This window comes from Strix uralensis, chromosome 1 (genome assembly GCF_047716275.1).
Source record: "Strix uralensis isolate ZFMK-TIS-50842 chromosome 1, bStrUra1, whole genome shotgun sequence".
NCBI classification, from domain to species: domain Eukaryota; kingdom Metazoa; phylum Chordata; class Aves; order Strigiformes; family Strigidae; genus Strix; species Strix uralensis.
In genome coordinates, this window is record NC_133972.1 from 146,855,214 (window position 1) to 146,877,465 (window position 22,252).

The 22,252-nt window shown below is 39.2% G+C and overlaps 1 protein-coding gene across 1 annotated transcript; it reads left to right on the plus strand.

Annotated features, from left to right (window-relative positions):
• The first annotated feature begins 729 nt into the window (after positions 1-729).
• DECR1 (2,4-dienoyl-CoA reductase 1) lies at positions 730-18,267 on the plus strand. The gene is made up of 10 exons (XM_074884227.1): positions 730-977; positions 3,976-4,178; positions 5,130-5,187; positions 5,332-5,418; positions 8,680-8,827; positions 11,916-12,015; positions 13,634-13,706; positions 15,836-15,982; positions 16,287-16,349; positions 16,447-18,267. Exons 1-10 carry the CDS (start codon positions 900-902, stop codon positions 16,504-16,506), a joined length of 1,017 nt encoding a protein of 338 aa, XP_074740328.1. The 5' UTR covers positions 730-899; the 3' UTR covers positions 16,507-18,267.
• Positions 18,268-22,252: the final 3,985 nt, after the last annotated feature.

Here is a 22,252-nt window from a genome sequence, read left to right on the forward strand (position 1 = left end):
CTGCAGGCTTCTCTGCATTATTACCCAGGCTGTGCAAAAGGGTGGATATCAGTCAATCTTACCTTTCTGATTGACCAGTATATGTGCTCCAGTATATGTGCTCAACATAGATAAATCCAATGTCTTGTTATCTCAATGTAACCCCCTGTAGATTAATATGGTTTAATGTTCACGGACTGCTCAGGCCTTTTCTGAACTCCACTGAGTGCTGAATTTCAAATGAGGAATCTTGGTCTTTCTGGCAAAGCTTATTTGGCAGCAGGCAACAAGGTGAGAGGTGGTGGTGTGTGAAGTGGTGGAGCCGGTGCAGAGCCTCAGTGCTGCTGCGGTCAGGGAGTGATCTGTGAACTCGCTGACCACAGTCTCACCCCACATCAGGCTGAGTGCTACCCACCCCATTTGAAATCCCAGTTAGCAGCCTGCTGTGCCACTGCTCTTCTATTTCTTAAATAACCCCTCTCCCCCAAAAACACATGCCAAGAACTCGGCAAACACCTCTTGAGAGGAGCCATGCTAAGGGTACAGAGGGCACATCAATTCCTTGTTTTAGAATCCACAGGGGGGAAAAAAAAGTTATTTAGTGTCCTTCAAATAGCATCAAGTAAATCATTTGCAATTAAAACCCCCAACCCAGTGAAGCATATAAACTGAACGGAGCACAATCTGGTCCTCGCAGCTGGAACTTGAGGCCCCGGGGCGGTGGCAATGGCCGGGCGAGGCGGCCCTGGGGCGGGGGCGGCCGGTGGGGCCCCGCGGCCCCCTGCGCACCTGCCGGCCCGGGGACCGCGGGCAGGCCCGGCGGCCGGACCGCCTCCCGCCGCGGGGTGAGCGCTGGCCCTGGGACACGGAGCAGGCGCACAGCCCGGCGCCCGCCATTCTCGGCCCCTCGGCGGCGAGAGATGGCGGTGGCGGTGGTGCGGCTGGGCCGGCACGGCGTCCGTGGCGGTGCCGCGGCCTGCTTCTCTGGCACCGGGCGGGTAAGGCGCTCCCTGCGCGGGGGGGGGGGGGGCGAGGGCAGTCGGCCGGCGCCTCGGGGGGGGCGGGGGGCTCCGTGACCCAGCTCCCCCGCGGCTCCCCGGGCGCCCTCGTCCCGTCAGCGCCACGGCGGGCGGGTCTCTGCGGACGGGGCTGCCCGCCGCGCCGCCCGGCTGCCTCACGGGCTCCCCCCGCAGCCGCGGGCACAGCCGCCTCGCCGTCACCGAAGCGGTGTCGAGGGGCGGCCGAGGCTGGAGTGGGGCTCCGGCTGCTGCGGTTCGGGGAAACAGCAGAGACATTTCCCCAGGGTGGGGACACCCCCCGGTTCCTCTCGGCTGCCGGGGCAACCCGCGCCGGCCCTGCCCGTCCCGGAGCCCTCGCAGAGGTGCGGCCTGCGCTCCCCGGGACATGGGCCCTGCCCCACCGCAGGGCAGGTCCCGTTTCTCTCCATTTCAGTTACGGGGTGTGGAGGTGTGAGTATCGCCCTTTGATCCCGGTAGCAAAGCTGTGCAGCGCGATTTAGGGGAAGTGGTTTGAATGTTGCCGTCCAGGCAGTGCCAGGGCTGGTTTGGGTGGGTGTCGGTGGAGGCTATTTCCAGTGAGTTCTGCCCGAGCACAGTGCTGCTCACCAGGGACTGCTTGTGTGTGTCCGAGAGGGCCTTCTGCAGTAATTTCATGATTCATTTCTACCCTCTGGATGAGGATTCGTTTTTGGTTTGTTCATGTTTTGGGCTTTTTTTTTTTAAAGCTGTTTCCTGGCTTCTTTATATCTCTGTTTACACCTGAATCACAGAATTTCACAGAATCATTCAGGTTGGAAAACTCTGTAAACTCTCCTTTTCTCCCTGAGTTGCAGCCAAAGCTCCCTGTTCAGCCAGGGTGGTCTTCTCTGGCATCGGCTTCTCTTATAGCACCTGGGGACAGCCTGCTCCTGAGCCATTAAGATTTTCTTCTTAAAGAGCACCCAGCCTTCCTGGACCCCTATACCCTTCAGGACCATCTCCCAAGGGATCCTGTCAAGCAGGCGCCTAAACAAGTCAAAGTCAGCCATTTGGAAGTCCAGGATGTCAGTTCTGCTTAGCCCTCTCCTGGCCTCTCTAAGAATAGACAACTCTATTATTTCATGATCGCTGTGCCCTAGTCGGTCTCCAACCGCCACATCGTCCACCAGTCCTTCTCTGTTCACAAAGTGGAGATCCAGCAGGGCACCTTCTCTGGTTGGTTCTCTCACCAGCTGCATCAGGAAGTTGTCTCCCACACATTCCAGGAATCTCTGGGACTGGTCCCGCTCTGTTGTGTTGTATTTCCAGCAGATGTCTGGGAAGTTGAAGTCTCCCACAAGAACAAGGGCAAGCGATCGTGAGATTTCTCCTAAATGCCTATAGAATATTTCATCCACCTCTCTGTCCTGGGTGGGTGGCCTATAGCAGACTCCTACTAAACATCTCCCTGTTGGCCTTCCCCCTGATTCTAACGCAAAGACACTCCACCCTGTCTTCACTACACATTTACTCAAAGCAATCATAACAGTCCCTAACATACAGCGCCACCCCACCACCTCTCCTTCCTTGTCTATCCCTCCTAAAGAGCTTGTAGCCATCAACTGGCACACTCCAGTCATGGGTCACATCCCACCATGTTTCTGCAGTAGCCACGACATCATAATTTTCCTGTTGCATCATGGCTTCAAGCTCCTCCTGTTTGTAACTCATACTGTGTGCATTGGTATACATGTACTTCAGATGGGCTGGTGTTTTGCCCCCTCCCCCTTCAAATCTAGTTTAAAGCTCTGTCAATAAGCCCAGCTAACTTCTGCCCCAAGATCCTCTTCCCCCTCTGGGACAGGTGCATCCCATCTAATGTCAAAAGGTCTGGTGCCCTGTATACCAACCCATGATTGAAAAATCCAAAGCACTGTTGGTAACACCAGTCTTGGAGCCACGAGTTCATCTGTTGAGTTCTTCAGTATTCTTCTTCATCCATCCCCACAACTGAAGGGGTGGAGGAGAACACAAGTTGTGCCCCTGACCCCGTAACCAGTTTCCCCAAGGACCTGAAATCTCTCTTCATTGCTTTAGGACTTCTCCTGGTAATGTTGTCACTACCTACCTGAAAAACCAAGAGAGGGTAGTAGTCCTTGGGTCTCACTAGAGCAGGGAGTTTAGCCGTGAGGTCCTTGACGTGGGCCCCAGGGAGGCAGCAGACTTCCCTATTGTCCTGGTTCAGCTAGGATAGGGTTAAGTTTCCCCAGCAGTGGGGGGAAGCTCTAGCCGGGTTATTCAGTACCATGCTGATGTCACCTCCTGGCACCCATTGCGCGGGAGAATCGATTGAACGTGCGGGGTGTGCAGCTGTTCCTCTCACTGCTGTATCTGTAGATACCTTGCTCTGTTCACTGTTATTACTGTTATTGTTGTTGTTTGTTGTGTTGCTGTTGCACTGTTGTATTAAACCTCTCCTTATCTCAGCCCCGGGGCTTTGTATTTCACTCCCTTTGTGGGGGAGGGGCAGCGGCCGTGTGGTCTCAGACCCCAGCAGGACCTAAACCACCACACCTATGAAGCGGGTCTGGTCTGCGTATTGGGCCTTCGACACCCCTCAGAATGGAGTCACCCACTACAATGACTCTTCTGGGGTTCTTTTTAGAACTGGTTTTAATACCTGGTCTAGAATGACCCGGCCTTGGTGGACCTTGGTCTTCCTCCTTGTTTGTCTCATTCTCTTCCTCCTCTTCTTCATTCAAAAGTTCCAGGGCCCCGAATCTATTGTGAAGGGACACCATGGAGGGTGAGGGAGGTCGGGAGGGGATTTTCCTGCCTCCCTGAGCGGCGACCTGTTTCCAGCCTCTCCCATCTCTTAGGTCCCCTAAGAGTTATTATTCAGTTTATAATAAAGCAGTTAGGATTGTTACCTCCACTGTCACAAGAAAATCTAATCGTTAGTAACAGTCCTGTATACAGAAATATGAAAAAACTTAACTTTCCTCCTTTTTTCTTTCAGTTTTTCCACTGTGGGCCAGATGTACTGCATCAACACAGCAATGCACCACAAGCTGCATTTTTTTCACCTCTTCAAAAAGTGATGTTGCCACCAAATACCTTTCAAGGGAAAGTGGCCTTTATAACTGGTGGAGGTACTGGGATTGGCAAGGGGATGACAACAGCTTTGTCCAGTCTGGGTGCCAAGTGTGTTATAGCAAGCCGGTAAATACTAATGAAGACATTTTAGAGCTTTCCTTTAGTGCTGAATAGATCTGCTTTCGGCTTCATCGTGGATCTTGTTTTCTTCTTCACAACATGGATAAATTTATTCTATTTACTATATTTCAGTACACTTTTAACATCATATTGTAAATACCAGAAACTTGCAGATCTGCATACAAGTGTCTAATGGTATAACCAGCAGTAGGAAGAAATAAACTAAACACATTTCCATGAAATGAGGCAGCAAAGTAAACCCAGAGTATTAGACATAAATTCAACTAAAGCCTGAACGAGAACACAGAATTGAAATAGCCATTGCTGAACATTTTGAATGTGTTATTGCAGGTGTTCTTGATACAGGTTTGAATTGCAGTAAAGAATTAAAGCCGTTCCTCTCAATTCTTACGACTTTAAAAGCAGCCGTGATTTTCCCTTAACGAATATGATCTTTATACAGTTCTCTTAAGTAGCACTACAGTAAAGACTAGAAAAACAATCTAATTTTTAATCAAAATAAACGAAAGTGCTGTGACATTTCGTCCATATAGTGGTTTAGATATTTAGTTTTAAATCTGAATATGCATGTCTCTTCTAAAATACTGGTAGAGTAGTAGCTAAAACTAATTTTGTTATGATTATATACTTGAATAAAAATATTTTTTCTAGCGTACCATGTTTGATCAATAGTCACTTGTGAGTTGCTTTGAAGCAGCAGTAACCAGAAATTACTTAGATTTAAATAGGTTTTTTTCAGAAAGTTAGTGACTAAATATAGTTTTTATCTTAAAGCTCAGTTTTCATGAAAGTCAGGAGCACACATGCACGCATACACATATTAAATGATATTTTAAGGTTTAGCTCATACTTCCTCAGAAAAATCACCAGATTTTATTAATCTGAATTGTAATTGCATTTAATTGAAATTTAGTGACATTCTATACTTATTTCTAGGAACGTTGATGTTTTGAAAGGGACAGCAGAAGAAATTTCTTCTAAAACAGGGAATAAGGTAAATTTTTACAGAATTGTGAATATGTTTTTATACTTCACATGGTTATAGGATTTTTATGCATTTGTGTGCTTCTGTGGGCTTGTTTAATTTATGAGTGATATGGATTTGAAGTCTTATATCTGCCTTTCCATTATTACATAGGTTTGTACCATCCAGTGTGATGTGAGAGATCCGGTTTCAGTTAAGAATGCTGTTGCTGAAATGATCCAAGTGGCGGGACATCCTGATGTAAGTGAGGAAAGTGCTTCAGTCTTCATTACTAAAAATACTCTGCATAGTTGTTTTGCTGATCAGGGATATCAATTAAACTCAGACACCAGAGTGAAAAGAGCAGGCGTATTTTACTAGAAATAACTAAATAATATAACAGAATAATACAGAAAACATACAGTAAGAAAAGACAGAACAGTGCACTTAAACAAATAGAAAAATACAGGGTAATGCATCAAATCATTACTACCTGAGGGAGAGAACAGTGATTAAGAAAGATCCATCACCACTTGCATACGTTACCATCATCCAGATCCGCAGTCGCTGGGGAGCCCCGGTTACAGCGAGGATTTGGAGAACCTTTCCCTGCAAGTGGGAAATCCTACGCGGTGCGTCCACCCGTAGGTGAGGCTTCCAAAGTCGCTGTGAGCGGGCCCAGCCTTATATACCTAAAAATCAGTAAGCCAGAATAGCTGACATCTTTGTTTTAAGCGGAAATATCTGGTTTTCATCTCACGTTAGGTTCCCCCCAGAGCCTGGCCAGGGCTTAAGGGAGAAGCTAAGGGAGTCTCCCTGCTTATCTAGTTAATTTATGAGCAAGGTCACAAGGCCAGACAACTGTTTCTGTGGCCTTGTTATCTTGCTCACACATAAAGAAATATAAGGATACGTTCAGGATAGACATGTTTTATGCTGTTTAAACTACATCTTCTATGCATATTTCACTAATGACTACATACAGAGTTAGCAGTTTCAGTTCAGGGCCTGTTGCTCAGGCTTCAGTATTTCCACCTTTTACATCAAAATAGGTGGTTTGCTATAACTTAGTATAATACCTATTAGTACAATGATTATTAGTTATAAAATGTACAGGATTCATCTATAGGTCAACTCTGGCTTGGGCTTATTGTCCAAGCCTTAGCACTTCAATAGTAGGTAGGAAGGAAATTACTATGACAGAAAGTTGATGGAATCTAAAGAGACACTGGACAAAAAGTGGCCATACATCAAGATAAAGCTAACATTCACAGTTAGACTGGTTACTCTTCCTGTGGTTCTTAAAATACTTAGTGGCCAAATAGATGAAATGTTGTTGTCCTTACTCTAAGGACTAACAGTTTCTTTGTAAACAGTGGGACAGTTATGATGGGATTCTTTGGATTAAGTGAACAGAATATTGCCCTTAAATCGTCCTGAAAAGGTGTCTTACCTGTGTTGGTACCGAATTATGCCTGTTGCTTATTAACATAATGTTTCACAAATTAAAAACGGAAGTAATCATAAATGTCTTCTTTGGCCCTTGCTCAGCTTATTAAAATACACAAAGAAGGTTCCAACTAAGTTCTCATAAAATCAAGAGAAAAATCTTCAGTCAAGCTAAGCATCCGGTTTTTAACCGTTTGTCACAAAATACAGAGCTCTTTGCATCTGACTTTGAGAAGGGTGGTCTGGTGGAGTCTGAACAATGATAGGCACTAAACTCGATTTGATCATGAGAGAAACAGCTCAGATTCTGCTAGCTGATAGAAAGTGTGATGAGGGTGTTAACATCGATGTAAAGGATAGTCAGATTTCAACTGTTTACTGTAGATTTAAAACTGTCGTCTGTGAATTGTAGGCACTTTGCATTCACCAATAGCTTTGTATAGACATGGAAGAGACTGTGGTAAGAAGTGGAGAAACTATTTCTCACAGCTGTATGCTGTAACAGATCACTGTCCTGATTTGTAGACAAGATATTCTGGATATTATATTGAGTACTGCAGTTTTTGGCCAAAGCACATTACAGTCTTCAGGTTTTAGGTGTGTGGAGAGAGGGAGGAGACTTCTTTCTATATATTACATTTTAAGTACACCTGTAATTTTCTGAATAAATACTTCCCATGACTTGTTCTTTACAAGCATTTCCTTTCTGTTTAATTTCACTTATTGTCTGTGTGTAAGAGAGACTGCAGAGTAAATTGAATATTCAGTTCTTTTTGGTCAATTTCTTTCTTAGTGACAGGCATGTTTATCAATACTGCAAGTCTGGGTATTGGTGCCACTGTGTGTGTGAGGTGGGATCTCAAAGATAGAAGTTAATGGCAGTATCATATTCTTTCTAGCTTTGTTTTGTTCATTCTGTCCCCAAGACTGTTTCTCCCAGTTAGAAAGCAGTCATTCTTTTGTCATATGGATTGTTTTAACAGTCATACATATCTGCATACTTCAAAGATAGTATCATGCAGTCCTTGGATCATTAGTTTTATTATTGTGTCTTTGCTATATTTATTCAGTGATGCAAGTAACCTCCTCAGTATCAAGGTATTTGGATTTTTTTTTTCTTCAAACTGTAGGGAGGCCTTTAAATTGTATTTGCTATCTATATGTATAATTTATGGTTGTTGTGTTTTGGTTTTGTTATATTCATGCAATATGTGCTGTGTTATATTTTGTTACTGAAAATTCTAATGTCTTTAGCTCAGAAGTTCTTCAGGACAAAGACTTTGTTTTATGTGCAAACCTATGTGAATCTAGGCGCCATTCCATAAGTAATACACCATTTTATTGCTTCAGCACATTGTGTTATTAAATACACAAGAAGTGGCCACGTAAGTTTTGCTTTAAAAATTGCTTATGTGGTGCTTAGTGCCCTTAAAAAAGGTATCTAACTTGCTAGCTTAGGGGCTAAGCAGATGATATATTGAAAGTATCTTCTGCCTAATTGTTTGGAGAAAGGCAACAAGTGACAGATATACATCTATTTGAAAAAACTTTTGTACTAGTTGCTTGCAGTTCACTAAATCATAATATTCTCTTTGTCACAACTGCTTAGACTTCTTGTTATGCAACAGTAAGCTACTCCAGACTTTAGTCATCAGGTTACTTCTTTTGCTTTAATTCCCATGCATCTATTACATTAAATATGATACATGACCTTGGAGCTTGGTAGGGACAAACTTTTCTGTTAGGATGCACTTGAGACATTATGGAGAATAGCAACTTAAGTCACCCTCTACATTTACAGTTCCTCAGTACTAGACTGAGCAGTTTAGAAATACAGCTCATTTTTTGCTAGTGATACATATCTACACTGTAAATGTTAAAATTTCTGATGGATTATTTTCTCTCTCCCTCTTTCACCACCCCCCTGCCCTGTACCTTATTTGACTTTTCTATTTCTCACTTTTTCTATTTTTACCTTTCTACCTGGAAACACTAAGAAGTTCCTTGTAAAATCTTTTCTCTTAGGAAGAGTTATTTTTAGTGAACTCTTAGGTTTTCCTTCATGTGTTTCAGATTGTGATAAACAATGCAGCTGGAAACTTTATTTCCCCTTCTGAACGACTTTCTGCTAATGCATGGAAAACAATAACTGATATTGTGCTTAATGGTACTGCTTTTGTAACTCTGGAAATCGGAAAGGAGCTCATCAAAGTACGAAAAGGTATCTTAATATAAATGGTAACTAAGCATTGTGGCATAGTATTATTACTTGCTTTCCTTGCTTTACTGTTATTATAGCCAATTTTGAGAGTTTGAAAAGAAACACAATTCTTAACATTCTAAATCTTTTCTAGAAATAAACTTTATTTTCAGTAAAGCCATACTTAAATACCACAGAGTAGGACTGGCTAGCAGTTACTTCTTTGTAGAATCTGCCCTTAAAATCGGACCCAGAGGCCATGAGGTTGAATGTAAAAATCTGATTGCTGAGTTTATACTAGTTGTAAGGCTGTTATTTCTTTTGGGTCTTCTGTATCTATGTGGGTTTCATTGAGCAACTGAACATGTGGCACTTATTTAAATGAACAGCAAGTCAGGATATCACTTTGATTTTTCTTTCTACACTTAAATAAAAATCACAGCTGTGGTATTTGACTAATAGCACTAGAGAATATTACTGTTGAGATAATTTGAAGAAGGATTTCAAAACTGAAATTATTTTCCCAGGTATAGTTCTTAGTTCTAGACTACCTAGGAGTTTAATCCAATATTTTAGCTTTACCTTAAAAAATATGGTCGTTCTTTGATGTACTATTTAGCCAAAGATTTACTTCACCAGATTATTGTCTTTAAAGGAAAGATAATGTATGCCTTTCTATGTTATATCATAGATTATATACAAAGAACTGCATTCATTTTACATTGTCTTCTGGTTATGAATTGAAAAAATTGAGCTTATTTTTTTATGAGGATGGTATCATCTCAAATAGCATTTAAAAGCAGTGAAGTCTATTATGATTTTTCATGAATCCTGTTTTCTAGGTACAGCCACTGTGTTGAAATAATCCTTTTGGTTTTGCACTGTATTTCTCTAACTCCTGAATTTGTTGAATTTCTTCAAAACTCTTCTCTAAAAAGTCCTCGGTGTGTTCATACTATTTAATGATAACAATACAAAGTTAATGTTTTAGTAAGTCTGTAACAATTTTGGTCAGTTGACAAGGTATTTCCCACATATATTTTAGTAGCACATGAAAAAATAATTTCCACTATTCTAGTGCTAATACTTCCATATGAAAAATCCATCCCCAACACTGACTTACTATATCGTTATAGCAAACCATTGTAATAGTTTGCTTTATGGCCTTCCAGATGCATGCAGTGTCTCCCTATAGTAATGTGAAATATGGCTTTAAAAATGCCTTTGTCTCTGCAGTTGTTGAATGAAAAACTACTTTCCTTGCTTGCTTCCACCCTCAAATTTAGCAAAATCTGGAAGTCATTTACCTTCATGTTGTCTGTCTTCCTTTCACTTCTAAGCTTCCAAAACACATGAATTTCTTTTGCTGTTATTTACATACCTTCTTTCTAGGGGATTCCATCTGTAAGTAAGACTTTTTATTTAAGGCTTTCTTTAAGATATGTTTTTGCAAGTAAATGAAGTGTACATGTTTGTCCTCTCATTCTCCACCTTCATTTTCTTTTTACTTGCTTGTTTTTTTAAGTTTGAGCAGAGACTTTAGTTTCTGAAGTGATGGAAATGCTACCCAGTGCAAATATTGTAGAACAGCCAGTGAGGATGCTATACATCTGACAGTTAGGAGAACACTGGCACATTTTAGGTCTGCAGCGTGACCTACATTAAACCTAATTTAGAAAATAATAAAAGAGCTCTGCTTTTAGACTCTTAAGTTTTTACTGATATTTAAAAGGTATTTCTAATCTAGTGCATTATTTATTTATGCACTAAAAGTTTTACAAAATGAGAGGAGTTAATTGGTTAGATATTGTCCATTTTATGAATATAAGCTTTAGAAATAAAATCGTGTATGAACTGAAGTGTACTTTAAACTTCAGAGCTGTAAATTTTATCATTCTTGTTTCTGTGTTAGGTTCACTCAACTCTATTTAACCTGTATTTTAAAAATTCTGTTGTTTAATTCTGCAAAATGTATAATTAACAATCAGCTGAAGATAACTTCAAAGTTGCTCTGTGTTTTTTGCCTGTGTTGATTTTTCTTGTCAAAGTTTCTCTCTGTAAACTACTTTTTTGTAAATAGGGTCCATGGTTTCTGGATATCTGCTTACATTTCTGTCAGTGCTTGTTTATGGTTCTTTTTAGTTTCCCTTGTGTAACATTACTGTAATTTTTTAACTGAGTCTCTACTACGTCACATACATTCTATCAGCAATGTATATTGTTTTAGAAATATCCCTTGGGTAGCTATTCTAATTAAATTATTTTAAAAATACAGTAAGTAGAACAGTTATTTTAGTTACTGTGGCGTAAGTAGTGAACTGTTGTCCCTTGTCCTCCATTTCCCAGTTACAGTAAGTTTGCACTAGTCGTTGATCAGACAATGAGAATTTGCAGGCTTCTATAAAAGAAAGATTAAATAAACAGTTGTGGTTTCCATTGTTTTCCATAATGTTTTTGCTAAATCTGTCATAAAATATAAAAGAAAGCAGTCTTTTTATAATACAGTTTGTTGTGACAATAATGGGAAAAAGTTATGCAGGTTAACTTTGTCATAAGCTCTACTGCATAAAAAACTTCTGAAAACTTCTTAAGAAAACTTTTTTTTCTGTATGAACTTTAACTCAAGCCCTAAACTGTGTCATTTTAAGATTATGTCAAACCTAATTGTTAATGATGATGTTTTTTCCTTTTTTTCAGCCAGGAATTGATGAAATTGGGGCAGATTACTTGGTTAGTGACTAGTAGGCTAAAAAGACACTGTAAGATCTTAGGCCTTCAGTTAGACTGATTTGCACATGGAAATTCATTATCAGTCAGTGTCTGAGGGTTTAGACTTTGGTGCGTAATCAATAGCTATTTATACTTATATGGAACAACTCAACATTCATGGAAGAGAGGGAACTAAATAAAAAGGCTTGAAAGCAAACCTTCTAAGACTAGATCTTTAAAGTATCTTTCTACAACCCAGAGTGAAAAAGCATCCCTAACACTTGAGCTGCAAACTTCTGTACCCCTGAGGTTGCTTTTACCTTAAGTTTGGAGTTTGATCTTCATGCATTTTTTGTTTGTTTGGTGTGGGGTTTTTCTTAAATGTTTTTGCAACTTTCAGGAGCAGCATTCCTGGCTATTACAACAATTTATGCAGAGACTGGTTCAGGATTTGTGTTGCCGAGTGCCTCTGCCAAAGCTGGTGTAGAAGCAATGAGCAAGTGAGTAATACAGTAAAATGTGTGTTTTGCTTTTCACGTCCTTGAGATAGGGTAATTGGTCCATAAAAATGGAGCTAGCTGGTATAGTCCTCCTATTCTACAGTATTATAAGAGAACCTTCCAGCCTCCAGTATCCTAGGAATAAAATAGTATGCTGACAGCTTCTTATAGAAAGAAGTATTAAATGCTATTGTTGCAATGATTTTTATCATAAGGACGAGGTATGGACAAGTGGAACTACTTGTTCCAGTACTACGATGTACCAGTATTTAAAGGGTGGCTACAAGGAAGACGGAGACTCCCTTTTTACAAGGAGTAACATGGAAAAGACAGGGGGTAATGGGTACAAGTTACTTCTGGGAAGATCCAGTTGGGCACAAGAGGAAAATTTTTCACAGTGAGAACAATCAGCCACGGGAATAATCTCCCCAGAGAAGTGGTGGGTTCTCTAACATTGGACACTTAAGGTTCAGCTGGACAGGGTGCTGGGCCAGCTTGTCTAGACCGTGCTTTTGCCAAGAAAGGTTGGACCAGATGATCCTTGAGGTCCCGTCCAACCTGGTATTCTATATTTCTGTGATTCTATACTTCTTTTGCCAATGACAAGTTCTAAAGTTTCAGTTACAGAGTTTCAATAATCAAATTCTCTTGCATTCTCATAGGCAAACCAGCACTCAAAGACAGTTATTAGGGGAACTGTTCAAGCTCTATAGTGCCTTCCACTTTCTTTTGTCTCAGGAAAAGATGTGCTTGTATTTGGGTGGATTATACTGTTGCTTCATCTATCTAGTTTAATAAAGAAATGCATTTCCTATTACTACTTTAAATAAAAGTCTGCAGTTATACTTATTTCAGAACAGTATCATGTGACATATCCATGTTACTCGGCAAACAAAAGGATTTCTATCATTATTAACTATAGGACAGTCCTTCATAGCAAATAGATCCTCCTCTGCACTTCGGCAGAAGGAATTTAATCGTTTGGCAGCCTTTTAGTAACTAGAATTCTTTATCCAGAAAAAAAAGAGGGAATGAGTGATGGTCTTGATTTCTGTTCTGTAGAGCTGTAGCTGAAGTGTGTACTTTTCAGAGACTTTGTCCCAGCTAATTCATTCACTGTAGTTCGTCATCTATCTGAAGTACTGCTTAGGCAGAGAAAATGTTGCCACAAAGCAAAATTATTCCACTGATCCCCTTTTTGAATGTAACCTCTATTTTGTGTTATTTCAAAACATCCAATGTGAGCGCTAAGTCATGTTAGAAATGTATACTTGTGCGATAGTCTAAATTACTGGAGATGGTGGCCTAACAGTTGTTTTTCAAGGAGTTCAGGTGCCAAAATCATCTCTACGATTTGTGAGGGAGAAAGAATTGCTCCTTAATGTTGCTTTATCTATGATGCATCTATTAAGTCAATATTCCTCTGTGAATATGATTTTTTTTTTTCGTCTCTGAAATGCTTTTGTTGAGAACAAAAAAACCCTTAAGTAGAAATGTCTGTTTAGGAAGATTCTAGTACATACATATTTGATTCAGTTTTAAATAATTTGTTTTGCTGAACAGCATTATTAAATTACTGTGTTTAAAATATTGATGCATTCTGTTAATGAATTTTTAGGTCTCTTGCGGCTGAATGGGGTAAATATGGCATGAGATTCAATGTGATTCAACCAGGTCCAATAAAAACAAAGGTACATAACATGAAAGTACAGACTTAATTTTAAGATAGTCTAACATTTTCTATAACTGTTAAATTCGAGTATGATTTCCTTGGTAGTCAAGACTGTGCTGAAATATTGAACACACTACCTCTCAGTTCTTTTGTAAAATAGAACTTGAACTTGTGAAAGCTGCCACTGCCGCTTCTACTACACTAATATAAATGAAACCTTTATAAAAGTGTTTCAAAGCAATGGTAGATCAAAATATTTAATGTCGATTGTTATCAACTGTATGTACCTAGTTTGTCAAGTGAAGTGAATTCTTACACTTGGTGGAGTAAAAGTGCCTATTTCTGCCTGAGCTCTGAATTTCTAAACAAAACATCTCATCAATTCCAAAATTTCAGAATCTTTTTTAGATATATGAGAACAGAATCTCAGTAGTTTTGTTGAAAATCACAAAACTAGAAAGAGAAAAACTAAGTCAGCAAGAAAATGTGAAGCTTTGATATGAGTGAAAAGGAGGACTGGAGGATTTGAAGTAATCCAGACCAGCTGGAACAGGAAGAAAAAAGAAAATAGTCCTGCAAGAAGAGAGAGGAGGATACGTTTCACATTGAATCAAAATATTACAATTATGAGCAGTAACAGCTAATAATGGTATCACTACTACTTGTAAAATGTTTCAGTTGGTTTTGCTGCTGTTTTGGGGGTAGGGGTGCAGGGTTGCTCCTTTTTTTTTTTCCTCTTGGCGCTATTAGATGCTACACTCGACAACTCAGTTTTACCTTTTTTGACTGTAAAGGAAAGATAAGTGACAGTATCAGCAGGGTTATAAGAATGTTGAAACAACATTACAGTATCAGACCAGAAGTTGTCCAGTCCTTGTATCTGGTGGATTTTTAGGCAAGAGTAGAAGAAAAATATTTAATGACCTTTCTTCTTCGTGTCTCCAGCCTCTGGCAGTCTATGGCTCGGAGTTTGATACAGTTGGTATCTCTTCATATTGTAATCATCTTGATGGATTATTTTTTTCTTTCATTAGTTTGTCCTGTTCCTTTTGAATCCATATAAACTTTTGGCATCCACTGTATCATGTGGCAAGATCCCTTTGATTTATAGATTGTCATAATTTTTGGCAAGCTAACAGCTTTCAATGTCAATATTGCTACCTCCCATTAATGTTTCTGTTTTAAACTAATAGTGTATATCCCACTTGAGATACTGTGTGTTCTTATTAAAGTACTACATTTGTTGTACTGGTTGCAAGTTAAAATTTCCCTGAAAGCATGAAAAGGCAGACTGTGTTTACTTAAAACAGCATATTGCAAAATCAAGGCTTTCTACCTTAGGGGCTGCATCCATGTCTTTGAAAAACACTGTTGTAAGTCATGATAGGAAAAGAAAAAAAGCATACAAGCACAATACCATTAAGCTTATAAACTGGCATTTAAAAACATGGCAATGGAAGACTTAAATGGTGTGAGTACAGCCATGATTACATAAATTACAGTGTGCTTTAACTCTCATAACTTCAGTAAATAAATGTTACGAATACATTTCTGATTTTGCCTGAGGAGGTTGTTTCCTTGTGGAGGAGCCAGGAGGAACAAAAAACCCTCTTCAATTTCCCGGGCCATTTTAAGCTATTCAAATCCTAAAACTTCCAGTGACTTAGTTTAGTTCTAGCCATTGCTGCAGTTTAACTGAACTTGATTTTTTTTTTCTTTTCAGTTTTACTTACTCTGTCATGTATAATTTATTTTTGTCACTTCCAGCTCCTCTCTCCCCTTACTCCTCTTCCCTGTCTGTGCAGCAATTTCGAGTCTTGCTTATTTCCTCAAATGTTTATCAAGGCTGTTGGGAAACAAAAGATTATTAACCCCTTTTGTTTTTCATAGATAGATGGTGGGTGACTATTCCAAACATGTTAAATAATTCCAGTTTATCCTCAGTAGATGCATATCAGTGCAACAGGGATAAATTGTTTTCTGTTACCTACTTTCTTCTTTTTCATCCTACTGACAAAGAGGATGTGGACAGTTTACTCACAAATGTTAACTTCAATATTGTTTATGCGGAGTCAAATCTCTCTTGGATTTTAATTTCTGATGTATTTATAACTTTTGTTTTTTAAAAATGTTTCTCTTAATTCTCAGGGTGCTTTTAGCCGCCTTGACCCAACAGGGTCATTTGAGGAGAAAATGATTGAGAGGATTCCCTGTGGTCGTCTGGGAACTGTAGAAGAAATTGCAAATCTTGCTGCCTATTTCTGCAGTGACTATGCAAGCTGGGTTAATGGAGCAGTAAGTATTGCTTGATCTTCTTTATGCAATTAACCTGATAGTGGTCTGAGTTTTGCTGATATTTTTTAAAGCCCTGGTTTCAGAAGTGAAACAAGCCTTTTTGAAATTTACAAGCATTATTAACCTTTTAATTGTAATGCATGGTAGTTAGTACCTTTAAAAAGAACTAAAAGTGATTGAATTACATTATTTTAAGTATGGGTTTTTCTGATCCAAATCAATAAAAACTACTTTCACAGTTCATAACAAGGGAATGCTACAGAAACCCCACTGTTACTAAATACACTGCTTATGCTTTTTCTAGGTTATTAGAATGGATGGTGGAGAATATGTTTCTATGGCAGGAGAATTCAACGATTTGAAAACGGTATTAAATTCCTTGCTTGCTATTTTACATTCAAACAAATACTTAGATGTGTAATTATTGTATGGAATTCCAATAAAACGCTCTTTTCTTTTATTAGGTTACCGCAGAGCAGTGGGATGTGATAGAAGCAATGATTAGAAAAACAAAAGGCTCTTAAAGTATGCAACTGTGTGGTGGAGATTTCTGGAAATGAACCACTACTTTTTCATGAATATTTAGAAAAAACCAGTTGAGAACTAGACTTCAAAATCTTTTGTGTGCTAATTTCAGTAAAATATTTTGAAATTATCATATTTTGAATATAGCATGTATATTTTTCCCATCTACAGTCTAATCTGTTGCCAATAGTGAACAACAGTTGTTCACTGAAATTTTATTGTTCTTTAGGTTATGTCTTATATAGCTATGCTGTGGTCTACAGTTAGCATTTTTTAATAATATTTCAGAGGATTTTTTTGTTTCTCAGATATGTGCAAGTGTCTCTTAATACTATAATTCCAATAGCATTTCAGGACTATAATAACTGAATGTAATTGTTAATTTGAGGAAAAACTAAGAAATTAAGTCCTAATCTTCACACTACAGTAGTAAGTCCTAAACTTGCAAATAAACTTGCAGTAAACTTGGTCTCATCTTTTGCTGACATTTTCAGTCTGTTAATTATCTTTTGCTGAAATTTAAAATTGGCATTTAAGGACGAGCAGTGCCTTTCTAAGGGGCTCACTCTTTGTCATGATTAAGTTAATGGTCTCGAAAATGAGAAAGTAAAAATCATTTGCTATTAACACGTGTGACTAGTAGAATCAATAAAAAATGTCTTTTACTAATCTTAAGTAAAGCATCAGTAAATGTGGACTGAAAGCGATTGAAACCTCAGTGGTTGAGATTTACAGAAGTCTGTAGGTTTCATTTGCTTTGAGATTGGTACTAAAGAAGCTTTAAGATGGCATTACCTCTAAATCTAGTCAGTTTATCCATCCCAAATAAGCAGGTGATTTAAAAAAAAAAAAAAAACAAAACAAACAAAACCAAACAAAGTTTATTGTTGTTCCTCTTTTAGTATTACTATGTTTTCCAGGTTAGGAAGTGGCCAGTTGTTTGTCCCCCTTGCTTCAAACAATGGATGGAATCCTTACAGGCTCTGGCCTTTACAATCTGAAATCCATGCCTTTTTTTTTTAATTGTTTAACCCAAGCTCCAGACAGTCCACACATGCAAGCATGGAGATAGCTGTATGTGCTTTAAAATTGGTACACTGATTTAAGGGTCAGGAATATAGAAGCAGTTAAGCAATGCCTTCAGGTGCTGGCAGTGGTCTTGTCCCTTTACCCACACGTCAGACCATACTTACATATGCTAGCATCTCACTTAAAAATCATTTGATTGCCTTGATACAAAGCTGAAGCAACCTAATATATGTTCTGCTGAAAGGGAGGGTTATATTGGTGCAGGTTTCCATGTGCTAGCTCTCTCCTGAGAGTGATAATCCTAAGGGGGATTGAATAGCATCTGTGCCACTGATAATAAAACAAAGCAAATGTGTTTATCATAGCAGCCTTCAAGGTGTCTCTTGAACATAATGTAAAGCTTTTTTATAGCACCTTGGGTTTTAGTAGGTCTATTGTCAAGATCAAATTCTGACATGATACCCATGTTTTTTCCCCAAAAAGTGATTAAATTTAGGCTCATATAGTTCTTTGCTTGTCATCTTTTGCATATACTTACATTTTCTCTTTGTATGGGATACAGTGGCATATAAGGCTTTGACACTTGGAAAAAAAAGTGTTTCAGAAAAAAAATTCAAAGGTATGTTTGTGAGCTGAACTGTGGTATGATCAAGTATTTCTCTGTGGTATTTAGTACGGTATCCTCTGGAGATCGGCTATCAATAAAAATAAGTTCCCACTGGTCTCTTGCATCCATGGGTGTATATGACTTTTACTATAGGAAAGTTTGCCATGTGGTTGAAGTACTGGACTGAGAATGAAGATAACCATGTTCTGTCTCCAACATTGTCACAGACTTTCTGTGACCTGAAGTTATTTCTGTTGCATCTGAACAGCAGAGCAGGTACACTTTGCAGCATTCCCTCAGGAACAGGTCATGTGAAGCTGGGAGACTGGCACATTCCTTTTAGCTCACAAAACGTAGGTCCTGGGTGGGCACAGGTGGAAAAGATCAAGAAAAGAGGCAACATTTCCAGTCTCAACATTAAATTAGGATCAAGTCTGTAGTTGGCTTTGGGGGCTAGGAAGCACTGCTGGCTGTCACATAATCCATATCTCTTCCCTGCGTATAAAATAATAGTAGCAATACTTGGTTTTTTAATCTTACATACTTTAAAAAATAATACTGTGTACTATTTAATGTATTTTTTTAAATATTGAATGCAGAAGCATTTTTTTTGTGGGGGTAGGATGAGATGGAAAAGAAAGAGGAGAAAAGCGGGGATAAGCCTATCCTAGCTACAATTATTTTTTTCCAAATATTTCAGCAATAGGTACCACAATGCCTATGGACACAGTAAATGCCAGAAACCCACTATGTGGCTTTAAACACACAGACCCACTATTTGTCTCAACCACCACTATAATGCTTTGCCTGTGTATATCCTTTGTTTATAAAGTAAACTTTTCAGAGCTCAGTTCAGAAATGTTTTCCACAGCAAAAGGCAGTGGGTTCCTATGCAAAAGTACTTCAAGAATTTCAGGTGCTTTTGCAGTTTAAAGTAAATATTGCTTCTTGACCTAAAATTAAAGAAATGAAAATATCTTTGTCTTTCCTTCATTGCTTTACTCCAGAGAGATTCAGGCCAACTTTACATCTAGGAGAAACTCACTTTCATTCATAGTGAACCTTACAGAGACTGAAGCTCTTTTCTGAACCATTAGAGTTACTAGAACATGGGTTTTTTTGTTTTATTTGATAAGGTCAGAGTAGTGAAAGTTAATTCACTATAGCTGTTTTATAGCCTGTCTTGTAAATAGATACTGGGTATTTATTCAATAACAGAACATTATCACTTGCAGAAACAGGTATTGCTTCCAAAGTATCTTCTACTTGTTTACTGTCCATAGCTAAATGAGTTATTAATTGTAAAGTGACAACAAAACATTTTTAAAGCATATGTTATTCAGTGATAGAACCAGAAAGCAGATTTTAAATTTTAATGAGCATCTATAATAAGAATAGAGTCTATTTTCTTACCTCTATTAATGACATCCATTTCAGACTGTGCAAGTTAGTTGCTTTTAGATTCTGAACATTCTGTCTTGACAAGATGTATTCAGTGTGTCGATGCAGGTTTTAGAAATTGCATGTTTTAAAGAGCTATATGTTACTGGATAGTTTATAAAGCATTTCCCAATATATAGATATAGTTAAGTGAAAAAACTCTGATCTAGCCATCTACTGCAGAAGAATGGAATAGTCTGGCTTGGATTAATTTCCTGCGTTAAGAGTTGTTAGACTTGTTAGGGACAGGAGAGGAACATTACTATGAAGAGATGAATCTTGAACATCTCAAGTTTATGTCTTACCTAAAATCAATTTAATTATTTGTTACTAAAGTGGCAACACATGACATCTGAACTCAGGAAAATTACAAGAGAAAGTGGCTTTATAGGGACTACCTAACCCAGGCATGTCTGGCTTGGCAATTCTAAAAGAACCTGTTCCTAAATGCTCATGAGGATGAGACTGTCCTGAAAGAGGCATAAAATATCCCTAAATCCTAAGAGGTGCCCAATCCATAAGCATGCTCTGCGGCTGTGTATTGTGCACAGTTATCACAGTCTGACATAAAGCATAGTCATCACAACTACTTTATTCCAAATAAACAGGAAAAAAGGTAGGACATAGTATCCATGTTAATCACACTGTTTTAATATTGCTTTGTGGCATAATAATTTTATGGAGATGAATTTGGAGGGACATGAAAGTGGAGGAATTAGAAAAAGTGATGGTGTACACTGGAGATCGCAAAAGAAGTCAGTAGGGTTGCAGAGGCAGTTTAATTTTCATCGATCACAAGGAAAACTTGCCTGGGATCCAGATACCTTTTTTAAAATGACTTTTGCATGACCCATCAGTCAAAGGTGTTATCGCTTCCTTGAATTCAGTTTAGAGATACTCACAAGGGAGGATTCATTGTGTTTTCAACTGAAAAATACATCCTGTTTGATTAAATCTTTAAATTACCATTTTTATTTCAGTTGATGATTTACTCTCTTTAAAAATGTTACAATTTCTTAGATTAATTCTGTGCTGTAAAAGTGGTTTTTATAGTAGAGGCTTATAGACAAGTTATGAAAGTAATTTGAGGTTGCAAATGAAAGAGATAAGTTGTATTACCTCTCGGTTATGATAACAGAACTGGTGTCAGTCTTTCTCCTATTTCTGGGAATTCCCTCCTCTTGAATATTTCAACTGATGTTGAGAATATTGCTATTATTTACCAATTTGAGAATCTGCTTTACAAGGAGAAGATGACGCTATTTCAGGGAACTGTGGGTTCCTACCTGTTCATACTGGCTTCCAAGTTCATTGGCACATGAACTGCTCGTTTATCTTTCCTTTTTTTCACATGCTGATAACACATAAGACACTGAATTGCAAGGAAATTTGTACCTTTATCTGACTTCATGGAGCCTCTTGTGTTGTAGCTGGTAAACATATAATCCCACTTTAACCAAGGTAAGACCCCCAATCTTTTGTGTGATAATGTAATATTCAGTAAAATAAAATGATCTTTGGGATTTCAGTGCATTGGCCTGCTTTTAATGGGTGAAGAACAACTTCAGTTGGTTTCAGAGGGATTTGGAGGTGCTCAGCACTTCAGAAAACCACAGGCCTTGTATATTTGAGTGCCTAAATATGGATTCTGAGCCTCCTTATGGACACAGCTGTGGAGCAGTTTGCTAACAACTGGCTACGTGAGAAAGGGCACAGCACCGAGGAACTGCTGACAACGGCGACGTGATGGGAAAATACCGAAAAGTATCAAAGAAGAACAAAGAACAGAAGCAAGACTATGTAGAAGGCCTTGCAGAAATCATAAGGGGTGGGATTGGTATTTAACCTTAGCAACCAAGGTATCTAACCTTAGCAACCTATAGGGAGCTCGCTTTTTGCAATATGTATGAACTGATTATTGTAGATATAAAAGAAGTGTGAGTACTAATAAAGTTGAGCCTTTGTGCATTAAATAATGGCTGGGCTCCCTCTGCGTTCTTTCAACAAATGGTGACCCCGACGTGATACGTGCCAAAGGATGTATAAGGCGCCACGAAGGATAAAGACCAGTGAAGGTGGTTCAGGTCCTTAAGCAGCGAGGACGGCGAAAGGCGACTGAAATAAGAGAAAAGGCCCGCGCCCTGGGTGTCATAAGAGGTGAACCCTGCTGATACGTGCTGCCGAGACCTGGAAAGGCTGCAACGGAAAAATTCAGGTATGGACAGGCAAGCAGCATATGATTTATTTGCATCCTGGCTGACACAACGCCGGGTTGAGGGAATAGATGTAAAAAAGGATCTTCAGGGGCTTTTAGCTTATGGGGTAGAGCAAGGTTGTTTTATTAATCCACATGCAGTTCATGAGTTATCGGAATGGCGAAAATTTGGAGATAAATTATGGGAATTAACATTGAACGATGATAAGACAGCAAAAAGGTTGGGAAAGTTATGGAGGGTGGTTCATAATGAATTGCTAAGGTATCAGGCTGAAAAAAGAGCTGCACAGGGCGCAGTTGCGGCAAAAGAGAAAAACACCAGATATGGGGAGGAGGAAACTAGGTGGCCATTACCGCCTACGTTTCGTGAGCTTGTTTTACCACCTTTACGTTCCGAAGAGACGGGACAGGAAAGCTCAGAACGAGTTCTCCCTACCGCTCCCCCCGCCCCCGC

Excerpts from the sequence above, each read along its gene's own strand:
- DECR1 (XM_074884227.1), top strand. The coding sequence starts at position 900 with ATGGCGGTGGCGGTGGTGCGGCTGGGCCGGCACGGCGTCCGTGGCGGT. Across the intron at positions 4,179-5,129 it reads AAGTGTGTTATAGCAAGCCG|GAACGTTGATGTTTTGAAAG; the intron begins GTAAATACTAAT and ends ACTTATTTCTAG. Across the intron at positions 12,016-13,633 it reads GGTGTAGAAGCAATGAGCAA|GTCTCTTGCGGCTGAATGGG; the intron begins GTGAGTAATACA and ends ATGAATTTTTAG.